Consider the following 20,443-nt stretch of genomic DNA (forward strand, 5'->3'; position numbering starts at 1 on the left):
TCTGAAATATGCATGAGGCATTGTCCTGCTCACGATTTCATCTGCTAAATTATGGCCGGTCGAAATGGCGTTTTACTTATTAAAGGGAAGGAAAAGGTAAAAAATTCCTATAAAAACAATTGCAAGGAAAACTTCGAGCACACCGCGCACTTAAAGAAAAACTGTGCGAGCCGAGCCAGTTTTTTTTTCCTGAAATTGAAAAAAAATTAAGTTGACGTGACGATTATTGCGTGACTGTTAAGAAAGCGGCTATCTCGCGTGACTGAGGAAGTACCCTATGAGGCCAGTCGCACTAGGCAAATTCTTGTTTATTTTGCGCAGAAATCTGTCATCAGTTCCAGTGCACGCTGATTTTTCATCCTCCAAAATTTTGTCAAGCCCTTCCAATCTTCAAGGGCGCCTCTGAGTTGGACAAATTTTTGTTAGGCGTGAAATCTGACAGATTTTTCAATTTACAATCCACGATTTGAAGGAAAACGTCACTTTTACATTACAATTTGATCTCGCTTTTATAAATGTGAGTCTTTAAGGCACAAGGAACGCCAATATAATAAATTTTTTACACCGCAATCAAACGATGAAGATGAAAGATTTGTACCTTTTACCTCAGGATGCTTCATGACGATCAGTAAAGAAAAAGGAGCTGTGCAATGATAAATAAGGCGAACGAAACTGGAACGATGATTTTCGTACTCCACTTTCCTTCCCTCCCTACCCTAAAATATCGAGAGTGTTTCGTCAGTTGTGGGTTTTTCGTTCACTGTTATCAAACATCTTTATTGACGACTTTACTGCCAGACAATAAGAACTGCGTTCGAATCCTAAAAGGAAGTTACATTGTTATGAAATGCTCAGATAATAAAGTATACGAAACGATTTGATATTTACCCAGTGAGTCGGCTAGGTCCACAGCTGACAAATGACTTACATTAGTATTATGACATCACTATAACGTATCTCGTTAGCGGATGAATTAACTTGATGAACGATTATAGAATATCTCGACGAAACAGAGAGACACACAAAATAGTATGCAAAATACGTATTTCATAAAGGATCCTGATGGAGGGTCTTACAAAAAGTCCAAAAATAGTCGGAGTGCAGAAAGCAGAATGTATTTAAATTAATCTTCATTCTTTTGAAAACTCAAAACTCAAACAGGACAACTTCGATCTATCCGTGTTTTGTGCTCTTCCAAGATTTGCATCGCGGGCCTCTTGCTTTTCATTCCTTCCTTTCAGTGCGTTTTCCTCAAATGCGTGGGCAGTTCTTCTGTCATCCATATCAGTCGGTGCTGATTATGCCTAACCCTAAATATATTTGTGTTTCTTTTCAAGCTGGTACTTGCTCAGTCTTGAGGCAACGACAAAGGTGTCTCCGCTAACCGAGATAAACGAGATCTAGTGAAAGGAGAGTGTTGTAAGGTCCTCCAGAATTGGCACCATCAACGCAGCATCACTGTGGTAACTTTTCCCTTTAGCTTTGAGACGGGTCTAAGTAGATCACTCTGCTAAATCGGTTTTGGTCGGCCGATCTTCATTATCAAAAAAAAAAAAGTTCACTGTTAAATTTCAAATCAATTCTGGGCTGACCCGCTTGGAGGCCGATCACAAAATGAATAAAAAGGCCAAAGTGGCTCAGTTTTGTCTAAAAACCACGCAAAGAAGCAATTCTACCTGGTCCTGAGCTTTATCTTTTCGTTCACTTCCGTTTCCGGTTTGACGTCATTCCACGTTAGACCATCATCTTTGGAGTATTCAACTTTAAGGCCAGGCAGCTCAGTTGTCACGTGTAACTTATTGCAAGCAGCTTTGCAGACAACTCTAGAAACGAATAAAGAGGGCCACATGAATTTTTGCGCAAATTTCATTAAGCTTATGTACAGATCTACACTGGGTAGAAGCCTGTGTACCTTAAAGAGAAGTCCTATTTATACAAACCTCGCCACTGGAGGTGGTACACGGTACGGTACATCCATCTTATCAAGTCGAACCAGTTCCCTGTGACCGAGCGTGTTGGCAAAGTTGACCCAGTCTTCTTCTAATTGCTTTTGCCTTTCCTCGCCCCTTAGGTCTTCCCAAGATCCTTTATGCCACGCGCGTTCAGCCGCAGCCAATAGTCGAGGAAAAATCATGCTGTGCATCTGGTCAGCGGTACGGATCAATTCACCCCACATGGTTCCTTCCAATCCTACATGTGAAACAAAGGCTGGCTTAATTGTTTCTTGAAATTTCTTTAAATACTATAGGCCAATGTGATCCCACCTATGACTAAACATGCGTGGCACACTAACAAAACATGCTTCGTGCAGGCATACCTTCGCTAAAAGCTAGCTCGCACGTGTGAGGCATTCAAAAGACCAACACTTTGTCGCTAACGAACTTGGAAACACTTTGAAGAACGATTGTTTCCACAAATAACAGCTTGACTCTCCATTCTTCAGAACAGCACGATTCGCTTTTAACAAAATAAGAAAATGTATAACGAAAAGGCATTTTAAAAAGTGAAACTAATTCGTGTCGAGTTATCCTCGTCGTACACGGACCGAAGGGCGCAGCCAAGAGGGCTCTCGGAAAGCAGGTGTCACCCACCCCACCCTCCTTATTCCACCGGTGAGGAATAATTTTTAACAACTCGATTATGCTCCTAAATGTCACTTAAGAATAAAGAAGGGACTTCTTCCCCTCCTGGTGGAAATCCTACATACGCTCTCGTGACAATGAAATGGTGGTTCCGTAGTTGTCTGTAGATGTTAGGGTCGAAGGAAATGAAACTACTTTACCGAGAATGTTCTGATTGCTAGGCGGTGAGTATCCAAATGTCTTCTTGATGTCAGTATATTTTTCTGCCCAGTTTAAGCCCCGTTCATTAAAGTCATGTTCTTGTGAATGATCAAAGTAGAGAAACCTTGCGGGGGTCAACACGACCTGAGAAAATAGATGAGATGAAATCATGAGAAGGTAACCATAAAAATTGCCAGAAAGCGCTTATTGAGTCCAATCCTGGAAAACTGACTGATGAGCAAAAAGCATATCAGACTGATTTGGTAATGTCATGATAGAATTTAACTGTTTACCCCCTTCCCCCCCCCCCCCCGTCACATGGGGCACTGCAACATTCGTATCATTCCCCCCCCCCTTATTGGCAGTCAATTTCTAGATTATACCCTTTATACTCTATTGGCAACGGCTAATTCTCCCTCCGTCCCAAAACCCCCCACCCCCCCTGAACTGGTCCCTGGGCGATCGACATTTGTGAGGGTGTCTTCAAGAGAATCAAAATTACGTGAATATTACCTGAACTGAGTAAAAAAAAACAGGGTTATTACCTTGTAGCCACCTCTTACAAGTCTTGATATCCTCTCATCTTCAAGATCAGCTCCCCAAAAATACGCCACAGCGTTTTTATTCTTAATTATATTCCTATTCAACCCGATGCCTATGTCCCCGTCGGCAATGTTGGTAAATGAATCGCTCCAGCCTCCAATATCTAGACCGTGCTTAAGTGTGATACGGGAAAGACGTTCCACAAAAATGTTCATCAAGTATCGTTTGGTTAACCTATGTTCCGTCTTCTGACACTCTGGGGAGTCCACCCAGGCCCCATTAGGAACCTCGTCGCCTCCAAAGTGATAAAAGGTCAGCGGCTGTATGTCACTATGGAGACGAGATAAAGTTGATAAAATGAAATCGAGAAATGTGTAAGTGGATTTTAAACAAGGATTAACGGCGTCATCACTAAAACCTTGCATGGTGGTGTACGAAGATTTGTCATTAAAATCACTGAGAAGAAATCTCTTCGCTTCCTCTTCTTTCCCCACTTCCTGTACAAGTCGGTCGAAACGAGCTCTCATGCTTTTCACAGCTGTGTGACTGTGACCCGGTAAGTCGAACTCTGGAATTACTTGAATGTGGCGTTCTGCTGCGTGACGAAGTATTTCCCGATAGTCTTCAGTAGAGTAGTGTCCAGTGCCCGAGGTGCTCGTATCGACGCCTGAGCCGAGTTGTGTCATAATGCATTTCTTCTCTTGCAAATCGAAGCATCTCCTTGATCCAATCTGGAAAAGAATTCCAAAACTTATAGTACAGATGTTAAGCAGCATACTGTCTAGATTAATGAAGAATAAACACACGGGCAGCTATGATGAACTTATTTTATCCACACCACGGGAACTTTAGAAAGTGATGTAATCATGAGCGAGTAACGTAACGGTAACATGACAGATAGCAAAAAAAAAACTGACCGATGGACGAACACACACACAAAAAAACCCACGCAGACGGATAAAATCCTTCCAAAATAACTTCATTCCCACATCAATGAAAAAAAGTGCCAAATTAATTTCCCTTACTGTTGTTAACTCTTCGAGTCCAGGAATTTCTAGTCTCCATCCCTCGCTGTCCGACAAATGAAAATGAAACTTGTTCATCTTATACATTGCCATGACGTCCAGCACCTTCATTATTTCCTGCTTAGATTGAAAATTACGAGCAACGTCCACCATGAACCCGCGGTACGAAAAACGAGGAGAATCTTTGATAGAAACCGCTGTAATTTGGCCACTTCCGTTCACGAGTGCCAACAGAGTCTGAATACCGTAAAACACCCCACTAGCACCTTGGCCAGTTATGGAGATCAATTCCTTGGAATCATCTATTTCAAGACTGTATGAATCGTTTGCAGTGGAGGAAAACCGATCCTGGTCTGATTGCAAAGCTGTTGGTGCCAGAGTCAATAAAATGGTTTTTGAACTTGGATCGAAGGACGGAGATACTTTTAATCCAAGGTTATCTAGGAAAAAAAAAAAGCGAAAAAAAATTATTCATTTATCATCATCATCATCATCATCAAAAAGAAATGTCTCTACTAGTCCTAAATACTTACTTATACCTTCCTACATGCATTTTATAAAAGCAGTGTTGTTTTACTGAGCATAGCAACTTTGCATTCATAGCTTATTAGATATTGGCAGGAGCCCATTGGGCTCCTGATAAAGGAAACTAAATGACTGACCAACTGTTTGTCTGTGTGTGTATATGTGTTAATGTGTCTGACTGCTGACTTACCAATTGGTTCTCTTACAAACTGACTTACTGCCTTAATGACTAACTGACTGACAAGCTGCCTGATTAGTTTATTGACTGTCTGACTTTCTGATTGACTTACTGGCTAACTATCTGACAGAAGAACTAGCTGACTGACTGTCCTACTAACTGACTACCTGGCTGATTAACAGACTGGCTGTCTGACTGACAGACTGACTGATTGATTGAACAGACTGGCTGACCAGCTGATTGAAGTGGCTGGCTAATTGATTGGCTGACTGGCTGACTGGCAGATTAACTGACTGACAGACTGACAGACTGTCTTACTGGCTGACGAGCTAAATGACTGACTGGCTGACTTACCAACTTACTGCCTGGCAGTTAAGAGTTAATTACTAGATATTTTATGCTTAAAAACCACCTGACAAAAATTTCAATTCGTCCTGTAACTGCTTGTCTCCAGACACTGTCCCTTCCTTGTTAATAGAGACTGACCGAGGGTTCTTATTCCTTGATATTTCAGATGGTGAAGGAATAACCGCTAAAGGGGCATGTCCCAAATCTTTTGAACCATCTACACCAGGGCGAAAGCTACTCAATGTATCAGATGTAGAAACAAAAGAGAGGTCTTCATTAGCTGTAGCAATTATTGTTCTTGGCTCTAGACCATTGGAAGCAACATACCAATTGGGTGAGACTATATAGCGAGACCAAAGAAAAATTGGTAATGCTGTAATTAAGCATTTGAGGGAAGCTCCAGGTGAAAAGGAATTGCTATAATTAACAGGTTCAATCTTATACACATGTCCCACAACATGTCCAAAAGTAAGGGTGTTATGTTCCTGAACACCAACTCGTTGTGAATGTGGGTGAAACCACACATTCAAGGAAAAGTAGATAGTCCATCCATGGTTCCTGATAGTGTTAGCACCATTATTAGAAAAAATTCGGTTCAACACAAACCCAACTGCAAGTACGCAAACAATTTTGAGTTTCGTTTTAGGCAGGTGTCAGCGATCTCGTCTTGTGAAGAAAGCGGAACAACACATAGCAAACAACAGATCTAAGCAGTCTTGGATTTCCAGCTAGATTACAAGCCACTTCTTGAGTTCTCGAGCCAAAGTAGCAAACATGAACATACCCAAGCACTGCCGTAAAGCATACAAATCTGAAAGAAAATTAAGAATGTGCCACGAAGAAATTTGCATAAACAAAACATAGACATGCGTTGCAACATGAGTTTTTAATTTGGCGGGGGGGAGGGGGGGGGGGTTAGATGGGACACTTTGTGTACCTAATGTTTTCCATTTGTAACAGAAAAAGAGCATAACTTTCAAACGAATGAAAATATCACATTGCTTCACCTTAAGAGAAGGAAAAAACCTAACTTGTCTGAACTCACACGGGTATTTGGTCTATTGTCTTTATTGTCCAAATACTTCTGAGCAAAAATCAGTGCATCGGTACCATTCCTACCATTTTCTCCCCTTGCAGCAGTTGTTGCGTCTCGTCGCACAGCCCCATTTATTCCCCGATAGCCGGAAAAAGGGTACGTTGCATGATGAGACCGAATAACGGTTGCGAAAGCGGTCAGTGTAAAACGAAGACTGCAGACGGTAGACCAGGAGTAAAATGCAGACTGTGGGTAAAATGCAGACTGAAGACTGCAGACCAGGGTTAAAATGCAGACTCGGTTCTAAAAAAAACCCGCTTCCACAGAAAAACTTCAAGAGTGAGCTGGGATCGAGGCCGTGTAAGTCGTGATGTTTCGAACTTCATTTTCCTAGATGGTTTTAGCGTTGACATATCGTTTCAGGGTAAAACGGTTAGAAACGTAAGTGTTTGAATACGCAATTCACAGCCAGCTAAATACATTTTCCTTGTTAAGGAATAAACAGTTCTGCTGGGCAACATTAGGTAGCTTTAACATACATGTAGCTCATGTATACTATGTTCAGCCTTGAAAGTAGTAGCGATAGAATTTCATCACACATTGGCAACTACCAGTTACAAGTACGGACACAAGACTCTTGAATTTAATTCTTTCATTGGCTAAGCAGAAGAACAGTCGCAAAATCGCAACTGGCAGTGTACTTACCTTTGGGCCACGATTTTGCCGTTTGTAATTGCGTGCCTGTCCGTTACAGTTGGCTACGATTTTTCCCTTTGATCTTTGAGGTTTCAATTTCACTTAATTTTCTTAGTTTTCGTATTCTCCGTGTCATTAGTTGTAGTTCGTTGTTGGTCGTCGTTGATCAAGTTTTTGAGTTATTTAAAGACATAGGCATGCTATGCTTGCAAGAGTTATTAATTGAGGTGGGTGGATTATTTGAAACACTGTAAGTGATGTCAACATTTTTTAGTTAGTTTTATTTATATTAATTAACATTATTATTAAATTAATTAACATTGTTATTAAAAAAATTACATCTATGTTAACGTATAGAGAGTGGTATAGTGCTCGCACCAATCAGATCGTGTAGGGTATGTATCTCACACCAATCAGATCGCCGCATTAGGGTATGTATCTCGCACCAATCAGAACGTCGTTTTTGTTCGTTGGTTTGAGAGGTGTTCAAATGTCAACGAAGTAATAGGGGATTCGGAGAGAGCGGTTCGTAAAACGGAATCATCTTTTAGAATGAGAAATGTTGGCTTTTCTGTGTTTTTAGCGTGTATTTTACCGCGCTTTATGAGAAATGCATTACTACTGGACAGATGAAAGATATCAGATTACCTATAGTAAACGTGTTACCGGTACTCATGCTGTGAAAATGGTGGATAGTTGTTCGAGAGAAAATGGAGTCCTGTGCACTGTAGCACGATCATGGTTATTGTTCCTTCACGACGAGAATGAGTGGAAAAATTTTGAATCAAATGTTGCTTTGGGCGTTGATGAATTCTCCCAAAGGAACGCACCTTTATGGGTGCATTCCTTTAGAAGAATCTGGATAAGGATTTCTGATCTGTGGCGTTCCTTTCGAGCAAATCTATTTTCAGATCAGTGATCTATCAAATCCACTCTGGACAAGGATTCATCGGATCACTGATCTGCGTGATCTAAAGACGGATCATTGAATCACTAATCCAACGCGTTCCTTTGGGCGAAGATTCCGAAATGAATCATTTTGCCCAGCGATGCTCAATTTCAAACAAGTCGGTACTTCATATATTGACCGGAAAGATTGTTGGCAATCGCTCCACAAATTCTGCGATAAACACGAAATAAAATCGATTTTGTAAGTTAAAATCGATCGACCACTGATCGCAGGCATTCAGGGTTCCCAAGTCTCCATATCGTAATCAATACTTGCTTTTGTTTTAATTCCATCGTTTGAGTTTACCATGAAAAAAATGTGCTTCTAATGAATAGTGCTAATTAGAAAAATTGTGCGCGTTAAAAGCCCGTGTAGTTAGACGAGCCATTCAGGGAAGAGCTTAATAACCCACGTGCATACACAAGTCTTAAAATGCCGCACTTTTTGGAATTTTCTGAGAACTCGTCTAAAACTCCGTTCCTTTCATGCACCGTGATCTGTGCGATCTTGGATCACAAACCCTAATCCGGATTCTACCAAAGGAACGCGCTTTATGTTAGCGTATGAGTGGTATGTTGCTCGCACCAATCAGAGCGTCGTTTCTGTTCTTTGGTTTGAGAGGTGTTCAAATTTCAAAGAATTCACGCGGGATTCGTAAAATGGAGTCATCATCCACAATGAGTAATGTTGGCTTTTCTCTTTTTTTAACGTGTATCTCACTGCGCTTTAGGAGAAATGCGATACTACTAGACGGATGAAAGATATCAGATTACCTATGATAAATGTGTTTCTAATGCTGTGGAAATGGTGGATAGTTGTTCGAGAGAACAAGTGAAGTTCTGTGGAATTCTGTGCAATGTAGCACGATCATGGTCATTGGTTCTTCACGACGGGAGTGAGTGGAAAAATTTTGAATCAAATATTGCTTGAGGTGGTGATGAATTGCACCAAACATTTTGATTTGAGCAGTTCTTTCAAGTAACGGCAAGTTGTGTTGCAAGATTCATGATTTGTTGAGTGCGCCGATTATATTTTTCTGGATTGGTTTGCTCGGTGCTATCTCCAGATGAATGTCTGATTAAGATTAACTATGGACGATTGTTACTCCTTGGAAGCTTTGTCGTCTCGTTTGACATCGTGTTTGATTGATATGCAATGTTGAGAGGTGTTTTCATTTAACAACGATTTTTCTACGAAAGATTGTTGAGTTTTCTCTTTAATGGTTTGGTTGCAGTCAAATTCATGGTAAACATCGTGGTGTGTTACTCTTGGATCGAGTCTTTAGATGTTCGAAGTTTGAACAGTTGCAAGTGTGTTTCAAGGTGGATTTTGTGTCATTATTGGCTGTTGAGGGAAATTGGCTGGCTGTTTCGAGAGTAATTTTGAGAACACTGGACGAATGGAAATGTTCTCGATGGCTGGAGAAAGTGATCTTGTGGAGTCGTTTATGTTTGGCCAAGGACGAATCCAGATACCATCGTTAGCATATTTATTTGATTCTGTTATCTGGAATGAATGATTTACGGAGGTAAGTTAATATGATTTTTGATCTACTAACGCTGAAAACATATCAAGTCGAAGGAACAGTTTTAATCTCGGTCCGCATTTTTGTCAACAAAATAAACACATACCACTTAAAAAGATGCAAAGCTGTAAATTGTTTCTCGTATATTGCGCGAGTTAAATATTCAATTGTGACATCTCATTTACATTTACATCTACTTTTGTTAACTTGGTAAAATCTGTACAGACATCACACCAGCCAACTCGCGAGCAAAGTGAAAAGACTTTATGTAGGCTTGAAATTTTATTAAGAACGGCTTTGTTCAAGAAACGGGCCAGGAATATTCCACAATCGTGCACATAGTTGTGAAACCTGATCGCGGAAAAGCGATTGCGTGACGCTCGGTGAGTTGTGAGCTGACATATTATCGCATACCAAACGAAACTAGACCCAGTGAGCAGGGTAACTGGGATACCTGGATGGTACTGGATCCTTGGAATCAAGTGCAGTGATACTACGGGTGTCGGACTAGTACACTGAAATAGTGAGCTCAAGTCTGGCCAAGGGCATACACCTATTTCAAAACATAGGCATGCTATGCATGCAAGAGTTATTTTTTGTAGGCTGGCTGGATTGCTTGAAACATTGTTAGTGGTCTACATTCTTATAAAAGGAAAGAAGAGTATTAACGCGGAAGAGAACGAAAATGTCGAGTTACCTCACAAACAGGTATTTTGTGGTAGATTATGTGTGTTGTGCGAATAAATGTAACCAAAAATAGACTGTATTGGTGCCACGGATACCTGTTAGTACAAAATGCAGACTGCAGACTGCAGACCGGATACAAAATATAGACTGCAGACTGCAGAGTGGGTACAAAATGCAGACTGAGAATATGAAGAGTTTTTACTTCTGGTTTATAATAATATGTCATCTTACAGCTTACCGAGCGTCACGCAATCGCTTTTCCGCGATCAGCCTTCACGATTATTTGTACTGTTGTGGAAAATTCCTGGTCCATTTCTTGATGAAAATCGATCGTAATATAATTTCAAGCCTTCAATATAGCCTTCTTACTTTGCGTGCGAGTTGGTTGGTGTGATGTCCGTACAGATTTTACCAACGTAATAAAAGTAGATGACGTGAATAACAGTGATGGTAAAGCAAGCTTAAAACGGCAGAAATCGCCAGAAACTACAACGGATACACAGGGTGTGAGTAAGTTTTAGTGATTTGACGAGAAAAATCTTCATATTTCGAAATATTTATCGTTGTAAATCGACCATATTTCGTTCCTTATAACGTGTTCAAATTTTCAACGGTTCCTCTCGTAACTTAACACCGAGTCACACAACGCGTGACGCGTTCATGAATTAATCGTTAGCTTTTTCTCGAGGGGTGAGCTTGAGCCGCCTGTGACAAGACAATTGGGTAAACAATACTTAACATAATAACATTATAGACAAAAAACCCAGGATTTTGGATCATGTATTTATTAAAAAGAATATCCTTACAACTACGGTGAAAACAAAGATAAGATTCACCTTTCTGATCGTGAAATTAAAACCATTCGCACTGTTATCGTAGCTACGTACCCTGGCATCAAGTGAATCCAACATGGCGTCTTTCTTCACAAGCAGTTTGCATTCATTAGAGTTTTGTTATTCAGTCTCACGGTGGCAGTGTTGTTCAATAGATTGCATAGAGTATATGCAGTTTGGTTTCAGATTTCAGATTTCAGATTTTGCTTTTTACAACAAGTGTGCGTTTTTCCACCAAGACATTGGCATACTTGGCATACTTGGCATACAAGGCATACAAGGCATACAAGGCATTCAAGGCTTTCATGGCTTTCAAGCGTTCGCGACTCAATCCGTTCCGAAATTACCGCTCAATAACATCTTTTAGTGTGGATTGGCCGCGAAAAATACGATTTGTGTATGCGTCTGTAAGATGCAGCATAATGCTCCAGGGGATCGTAATCCAAACACGTTAAAACACAAAACGACTGACAAAAGAGTTTTATGAGCAAAAATCTCGTGGTTCGTCATTTGACCCGGCCCTGTCCGTGCATGACAACGCCAATCATCCTCAAGATAACACGCGTGATCAGCATGTGAACACCTCAGTGGATCACAGTTAGTTGTCATGGTGTTGAGGGCCCAATGACCACTGGGTACTATTGCGCAATTTTTCCATTTTGTAGCGAAGGGAAAAAAATGACGACAAAAAAACAAAGGCATTTTATGACTGGGCTACCACAGGTATCCCAGTAAAAACACTTTAAATTCTCAGTCTGCGTTTTGTACCTGGTCTACATTTTGTGACCGGCCTACAATCAGCAGTCTGCAGTCTGCATTTTGTACTAACAGGTACCGTGGCACCAATACGGTTTATTTTTGGTTACAGTTATTAGCACAACACACACAATCGACTACAAAATACCTCTGTGTGTGAGTTAATTCGGCATTTTCGTTTTTTTCAGCGTTAATACTCTTTACTTTTGTAAAAATGTAGACATCACTTACAGTAATTAAAATAATCCACCCACCCAAAAAGATAAGTCTTGCATGCATAGCATGCCTGTGTTTAGTTGAGCGTGCCATCTGCATTGCGGGATCGATATTAAAGTTTTTTATATTCTTTTTCAACTGGTCGTAAACGGTTGATTCATTCAGAGCCGAGTCTTCATTTTACCCCTGATAAAATGCAGGTTGTTTACAAGGAATTAACACGTGGTTGGATTAAGTCCAAGGTTGCTGAAGTCCAATTTTATTCGTAAAAGAAGTCAAAATGCGAGAGAATTGCGTGAAAAATCCACTATCAGTAGCATTTAGTTCCATGTGAAAGATGTTTTCCGCCTTATCATGAGCGTGGGACAAAGGAAAAACTCTGAGTCCCCATAAGGAATCGAATCTTTGTCCCACACTCGTGAAATTTCGGACCGTTATTAGCTTTGCCTATTAAAATAGCTTCTTTTTCTTCTTCTTCTTTTTTCTCTGTCTCAATAATTTTTATTCGTATTATTTTGCTTTCTTGGCGGACGGCGAAGACCCCAGGTTTTTCGGCGCTCGCTTCAGTACGTTCTGACTTTGTATCTGTGCGGAAAAAATTCATTTTCAGTGATACTGCTACTTCATTAATGAATCGTCCAAATCACAAACGGCTCCAGCCCATGAGCGAAAAGGAGGATGAAATCGTAGCGTATTTCCAGCGCGAAGCCGTATAAATGGGAGGGTTACTTTGAATAAAAGCTCTTCGAAACATGTAGGAAGTTGGAAAATCTACACTGCTACGCACTTAACGTATCTCCACGGCCACATCTTCTCCTTCCTCTTCCTTTTCTGATTTGGCAAGTGAAAGTCTTCTCTCCACTTCTCCGAGATAGTCTGCGCTGTAATCGAACGCTAAGCCACAAGGTACATCATGAAAGCGCAAATTGAAACTTGTTCTTGTCCAGGAAAACTTATCTCAAGAGGAAATGTCAAACAGAATGGTGAACCACTCTAGCACGTTAACTCATGGTTACAACGTGAAAACGAGGCAAACAAATTTTCTTTTCATTCAATGTCGTTATAGATGATCAAATTTGATAAATTTTGGCGACGTTATCACTGAAAGTTATCTATCATTCCATTCAATATCACTGCCATATAGCAACCATAAATAAATTATAGCCGCCCTTGACGACGCCTCAATGAATTACATTACTTTGAATCGAAATGAGGCAAACCAAATCTTCAAGACTTACGTCAAGTTCTCCCAAATCGTATGGAGGAATAGCTAATTCATAAGAGAAAGCCCTGCAAAGGTGTCGGCAAGGTCATATTTCCGTGGAAGAATAGGTGAAAGTTAAGAAATCGTCACAGCAGCAGTTCTAAGGGTCTTTACGTTAAATTTTGGATGGTTACGAGCTTTAGAGTCAACATTGCAAGGCTAAACCAATAAGACGAGGTGCAGTAGAACTAACTAGATTACTACAAGATAGGTTTAAAATCTTCAATGAACATTTTCAAAAATACCCTGGACTACATACGAAACGGGAAGACTTCGTCCGGCATTACAAAACCATTGGTGAAAAATTCAACAACTGGAGGAGCAAAACCAAGAAAGAAGCACACCTAACGGCATTTTCCTCAAAGAACTGGAATGAGGGCAGAGTAATAAGTTAAGAAGGGTAAAAAGATCACTCGTTGACCAGCTGTCAGGCCTGTCTTTTATTCAACTCTCACTTACAATCTACCCTCCCTGTAAGTAAGTTTTGCAGAGAGGCTAGGAAGAGACACTGTCAGAGAGAACCTAAGGTCACAAAAAGGAAATTAAAAAGCATTGGGGAAGCAATATATGCCACTTACAATGAAAAATGCCAGGAAAACTTTCAAAAATCACTTAGTGACATTCTAGTGCTTGTCCTGAAGGTGGTCTTGTGACCATCAAAAATATCTGTTGTACTTAAAGTTCATTTCTTTAAGAGTCAAGCCAAAAAACGTAAAAAAAAATACAACAAAGTTTGGATCGTTTAGTGTGGCCATTTAGTCGATCTGTATTTTTGCCCTGTTCTACAGTGCAATACCATGGCACATTTGCGTGTTCTCATGACCTTACTTGATAAAATGACATAGTTGTGGAATAAGGAGTACCTTAATTAAGTCCATTGAAAAGATATCTTCAGTGGATTCCACATGTAACGTGAGCATAAAAATGCACTGTAAAGATTATTAGATACATACCATTTTAAGGAACTTTACTATAACTGTCTAAATGATAAATATATATGTAAAAGTATCCTACAAGTAAGTGAAACGTAACTGAAGGTAATGCTCCATGGTAGAAATCTAAAAGAGAAAGCAACAACATAATTTATTAAGTTACAATGTTTAATTTTGTACAACAATCTGTAAATCATAAATTTATTAATGTTTGTGAAGGAGTCGTTGAACAAAATGGGCTCAAAAAAGATATGAAAAGATATCTTCAGTGGATTCCACATGTAACGTGAGCATAAAAATGCACTGTAAAGATTATTAGATACATACCATTTTAAGGAACTTTACTATAACTGTCTAAATGATAAATATATGTAAAAGTATCCTACAAGTAGGTGAAACGTAACTGAAGGTAATGCTCCATGGTAGAAATCTAAAAGAGAGAGCAACAACATGATTTATTAAGTTACAATGTTTAATTTTGTACAACAATCTGTAAATCATAAATTTATTAATGTTTGTGAAGGAGTCGTTGAACAAAATGGGCTCAAAATGTAACATTTGCAAAGTGCATGATGTGTGATGAGTAATGTTGAGCAAATTAAATCTTCTGCTCAAGTGATTTTGAAACTAATTACTGTATTGCAGAAATAAGGCCCTGTTAAGTGAAATCCTTGAAAAAAAGTTAAAAGAGATGTATTCTTTTTGAATAATGCAAAGATAGAGAGAACCCTTATATTTAAACCCAAGAACCTCATAGCTTTTCATTTCTTGTGTCATTTTGTGGTAGCATTTTGTTCTAATATAGGAAATTGAAGAGTGAAGCAATCATACTTCACCATATTTTAATGATGAACAATATAATTCATTTAGATTGTATACTAGCCATTTTCTCACTGGAAATCTTTGTTGTATGTGTAAGAAACAATTTATCGCTAAACAGAAAAATTATGTAAAAGCAAGACTGTATAGCTTTTATACTTCGTCTTGTGAACTAGGCCTGTAATGTTACTCACTACAAGATGAGTCTCACTAAAGAATGAAAAAACTTTGTAATAATTTTTTTGGTCCGGTTATTAGTTCCCATGGTTAACTTTCAATATTAGGACTATTGATAATAATGCAATGCTTCTCTTGAACTAATTTTTCAGGACAAAATCATAAATTCCTTTACGAAATATGATTTTAACTTAAGCTAACAAATGCTTTTTCCCTTACAAATGTCCCTTTCTCTCGTTTGTAAGTTGGAACTTAACACAGGTTACGCTGATCAAAAGAAAGATTCTCTTGTAACACAGTTACATCCTCAAGGAGAATTTGATATTTTTCAAAAACAAAACATTTTGAATTTAAAAAGCGTGGAACTGAATTAACACCTACTCGGCGGTGAAAGTAATACAAAGCTTTCCTGTCGGTTAACAAACGCATTAAGCCTAAAATGAGAGCGAACACCTACACTAAACTGGTCTGAACTCAATCGAAGGATGCACAACAGATGCAAGCAACACCTTAAATTAGAAAAAAAACGTTAAAAAGGAAGCAGTGATAATCAATTTTTTACCTTCATGTTCTTCCCAAGTGATTTCCAGACTTCTAACACAAACGAGCCTCAAAATACAAGAGGGCGACAGAGTTTCCCAAACATCGATGTGCCACACATATTTGACATGTCCGTAACTAGAGGCTAAATACAGGAATGGCTCTGACCTGTAATTGGATGATAAAAATAGTAAAGTTAGTAAGTTTTATCTTAAATCCTTGCTCGTGAGTATTGTTTAACCGTGTGTCTTAAAGCGGAACAATGAACTATCAATGCGAGTTAAAACACCGACGTGTCAAACAAGAAATGGTTACTTACATATCGAAGGGAAGGCAGCCTTTCCTGTTCGGCGAGATGGTTCAGTAACTCATCTGCTGACCAGCTCCGCTGACTAAACTCATTTAGCCAGTTCATGCGGATGACCAGAGACTGGAGCCATTCCTGTATTTCACCGCTGACAGGAATAGTTCCGACTCGTGCGTTTATTAGCTTTCTTTTTCAATAACTTTTTAATAATTTTTTAATTATTTTTTTAGCAATTTAGAAAAAAAATTTTAAAAAAGTAAAAATTTTCAAACTAACCTAGTGAGCAGCGCTCTGCGAATAGTAGTAGTAAACTTCTTTATTCTCCGACACGTTTCGTCTAACTGTTAGACTTCTTCAGGGAGTTTTACTAATTAACACTAAAAGCCTGCATTTATAACCCATCTTTAGCGGCTATACGGGGGCAAATGACCTTAAAGGCTTGGCCGGACCTACCTAAAATTTTTTAGGTAAGGTGAGAAATATATTTTGGGAGCCACGGTTTTAGCTAAAAATTTTCAAATTTGAAAAATTGAAGAGGTTTTTACAGATGATGCCTTTAGAGCAGTTAGCAAATTGGGTAAGGTGGCTCGTGTACTTTATAGAAAACGCGGTTTATGTTCTACTCATTCTTTCTTAAATTTAAGTGGTATAAATACCTTGTCTAAAATAGTAGTGTGATACAATAGCAAACGAGATACACACGTTCCAAAACAGCGTCATGTGAACGGCCCTCATTAATTTTGGAAAAAATTCATTTTACTATTTCTCGTTATAGCCGAAAAACTGTCCGAAGATTGGTTGTGCCATCACTGCACACAATCAAGGTACTTCGACAAGGTTCAGTGCAAGAGTTATTGCTACTGGTTTGACTGGTAAGACGTTTTTTCTTTTGTTTTGTTTTTTTTCCTTTTTCAGGTCTAGTGGAGTTGTTAGAAATTACCAAGCAAAATTAAAGTAATCCGCGACTTTCTTTCTTTAGGCGTTGTGCAAAAATAGATGAGAAGCCTGATGAATGGATTTGTCGTTCATGTGAACAATTATTCCAGAAAATCAGTTTTCCACAAAATAATAATAAAAAAACTCCCTTGATTGCGGCCAAGCCACATTTATGCAGCAGAGCATACTGCAAATTAAAAATGTCTGTCGCAGCGTCACGTAACATTGCGTGATTTTCCAAACGTGACATGCAGTTGCTGCATTATTTTAAAACTTAGAAACTACATGCCCTCTGGTAGTAAGAGAGGGCTTCATTTACAAGCATTGTAGGGTTCATCATAAGAAAAAACAAACAAATTCATATATGCATGAGTTGGAGCCATTCTTGACAGCAGTAAAATCCAGTCTTAGCTTACGTCTAGCCGCACCCTCCCCCGGCAAGGTGAAACGGAGGCGAGGTTCCCTTGCTTTCGCTTAAACTTGTCGGAGGGGAACAACCTCGGTATAGCTATAGACTACGTTATTCTTTGATTTTAAAGACTTTCGTTAGCGGAGCTAGTCAGTGGATGACTTGTTCATCGCTGGAATAGAAAGACTTCTTCCTCTTTGTTGTGTAAGTAGCCATTTCCGGTTTGACTCGTCGGTGTTTTCACACTGATATCTCCTGTTCTGCTTCGAGACACAGGCCTAAACATCATTTACGAGTAAGGAATTAAGATATTTCTTATCAACTTTTACAATTTTTATCATCAAATTACAGGTTGGAGCTATTCCTGTATTTAACCGCTAGTAGACAAAGACGTTCCAAGAAATACTTTTCAAAAAATTGCTCTATCATGGCGAAAGAGCAGTTTAAAGAGTCTGGAGCCAACAAGAAAATGTAGGAATGATTAATTTGTCGTTGTGTTTCAATAATGTCTTATGACGGGAAAAAGACTAGTTTTATTTCAAGGAGAGATTATGGAAGTAGGGATCTGCAAACTGTCCCCTACTGCATTTGAACAGCTTTCCCTGCAGGGAAGAAAATACTGCAACAGGAAATTTCATGGGGTTGTTTTAAGCCCTGAATTTTCCAAGAATTAGGGGGATTTTTTCTATGACCTATGAATTTCTTTTAAGTCTGCTTTCATGCCCAATGAATTGCAATCAAACAGAATTTCATGGGCTTACAAGACATTTGTCTTAGGAGAAAAAAAGTTAATGGGCCATGAATATTCCCTGAAATCCATACATGGGTATATCAAACTTGTGGTCTATGAATTTCATTGATAAATTCATAGTCCATTAAGTAAGTGCAAAAACACTACAACAGTGGATTGAAGGCCTGTGTGGAGAGCAGTTGACCCTTTCACTCCCACAAGTGACCAAGACAGAATTTCTCCTTACAGTATCAATACAATATCAAGCAGGTAGGTGATGAGAATAGAGAAGAATATCAATTATGGGATTATCAGTTGATCCAATACCAAATTCTCTGAACTAACATCATAAGAATTGTATGGCAAATAGTAAGGATAGTTACAAATTAGATCTTAGGAGTGAAAGGGTTAACACCTCTTCAGCCTGTGCTTCCCACTTGCCTCCTTGAGGTCTCCATTGTAACAACTTCTTTTGCCCTTCAATCAGCCTCTTTAATTTGCTCCTTTATTAAGTCAAATGGGGCTGAAGGCAGTGACCCAGATGTATGATCCTTACTTGAGCTTTTGGTGCCTTTATGGCTTTGCCATGCCTGGATGACTTTGTTGAATTTTCTTTTTTTGCCTCACTACTGGCTTTGATTGTTAGCCATGATTTTGGAAACCTGTTCAAGGCCTTCTCTTGCATTCTTACAACTGAGGAATCTTCTGAGGCTTTTCAAGTAAGGCACCTACACATATGCTTAAGTTGAATAGTAATAGTATGCATTGCATCTGGAATACTCTTTTCAACATGATCAAACGAAGGAAGCTTTTGAGCAAGCACATAAGAGCCAGGACAGCTTGTACCAGCTGCTAGCTTGCTGGCCTGGAATTATTCTTTGCCCCCATCATAAGCCTTGTGGAAAAACATATCTTGTTTGAAGGTGCAATAAGATGGCCTGATTCTCTCTTCAATAGAATGGTCTGGAATATCTTCAGTATCTGCCCTTAGTGCCTGATCCACTGGCAAAAATCATCTACTAACAGGTTACACCTCTTAATGCAAGTGTTGGCAGTATTGCCCTTTCAGTAGACACCATGCATAACCCCTATATTATCTAGTGGCTGTGAGGGAGAAAAGCTTTCCAAGGCCTTGATAGTGGAGAACACAAACCAAGATCTTGACTTTCAAATGAAATGGGGCTTTCTGGTAGTCATCATATATTTTCCATTCACATAATGAAATCAGTTCCTCCCCCAGCAATTCCAAATAAAGATTAAGATCTTTTGGCTCACCTTCATTTTTCCGGCTAGGAATTATTCCCACAAGCAGTAGTGTAAATTTTCAAATTGGTACCTGATGCTCCTTGGAAGATTTGAGTTGGCCCAGAACAACTGGCCACGTTGGATATCCGTCCTTGTTTTTACTCCAAGGGTTAAGCCCATCTAGGCACAAAAACAGGGCAAAGCCTCATGGATCCCCATGAAGTGAACCACTCTCATGGAACTGCTTCTTCCTCTTTGGTGAATCATGAATGTTGTTCATGATTCCAGCCATTTCTGTAGATGGACATTCCCCTCCACGACTTTGAAGCAGGTGAGTTATATCTTTGGCACCAAAACTTTGTGCTAGATGTGGCCCAAGAGGTAAATAATGAAATGTTATTTGTGGCTTTGCCTGCCTTATAGCGAGGCGGATGGTACCTGGGGCCGGACACACTCTTTTTTCAAATTCTCCTTCTAAACAGAATACAGTCATTTTGGCAGGCATGCAGCACCACCTCTGAAACTAAGTAGGGCTAAATTACCGTGTATGCTTCTTTGTATGCACTGTGAAGACAATTCCATTCAGTAAGGATGGAATGCACAAAAGTAAATCCCTGGTAAAAGCCTCTTTACTCAGGGAAGGGTGTGATGAAAATAACCAGTCAAAGAGCATTACAAGGGCCTCAAAAAGTGTGCACTCTAACCCCTCGAAGAGGAGAGGGCTTTCAGATATCGCTTCCTGGATACCTGGCAGTGATTCAATTGACAAACTTTCTCTAAACTTAGGGATATCTGATATATCAATTTCACCATCATCATATTCCTGTAATCTGACACATATAAAAGCACTCGAGTTACTCAGAAAAATGTATTTTCAAATGAAGCTAATAAATCAAGAAGGTGTCATAATCTCGGACCCGGGCGAATCCCTCATCTTAGGGCTCGTTTTTCATGTTATTTCCATGATTTGTTTACATCGCGCAT

General features: G+C 39.4%; 1 protein-coding gene and 1 pseudogene across 1 annotated transcript in view; one reads left to right on the forward strand and one right to left on the reverse strand.

Moving 5' to 3' along the window:
• Positions 1-752: 752 nt before the first annotated feature.
• The window catches only part of LOC131775729 (beta-hexosaminidase-like), a 64,129-nt gene continuing 44,438 nt past the window's right edge, over positions 753-20,443 (reverse strand). The window contains exons 3-8 of the mRNA XM_066167376.1: positions 4,352-4,791; positions 3,329-4,057; positions 2,783-2,927; positions 1,941-2,190; positions 1,677-1,823; positions 753-1,534 (exon numbers count right to left, since the gene is read on the reverse strand). Of these exons, the coding sequence (XP_066023473.1) occupies positions 1,477-1,534; positions 1,677-1,823; positions 1,941-2,190; positions 2,783-2,927; positions 3,329-4,057; positions 4,352-4,791 (1,769 nt within the window). The 3' untranslated portion in view covers positions 753-1,476. The remainder of the gene's footprint in view (positions 1,535-1,676; positions 1,824-1,940; positions 2,191-2,782; positions 2,928-3,328; positions 4,058-4,351; positions 4,792-20,443) is intronic.
• Positions 17,566-20,443, forward strand: part of LOC131775728 (DNA-directed RNA polymerase III subunit RPC1-like) — a 32,570-nt pseudogene continuing 29,692 nt past the window's right edge.

The sequence above is a fragment of the Pocillopora verrucosa genome, chromosome 5 (genome assembly GCF_036669915.1).
Source record: "Pocillopora verrucosa isolate sample1 chromosome 5, ASM3666991v2, whole genome shotgun sequence".
Taxonomy (NCBI): Eukaryota; Metazoa; Cnidaria; class Anthozoa; order Scleractinia; family Pocilloporidae; genus Pocillopora; species Pocillopora verrucosa.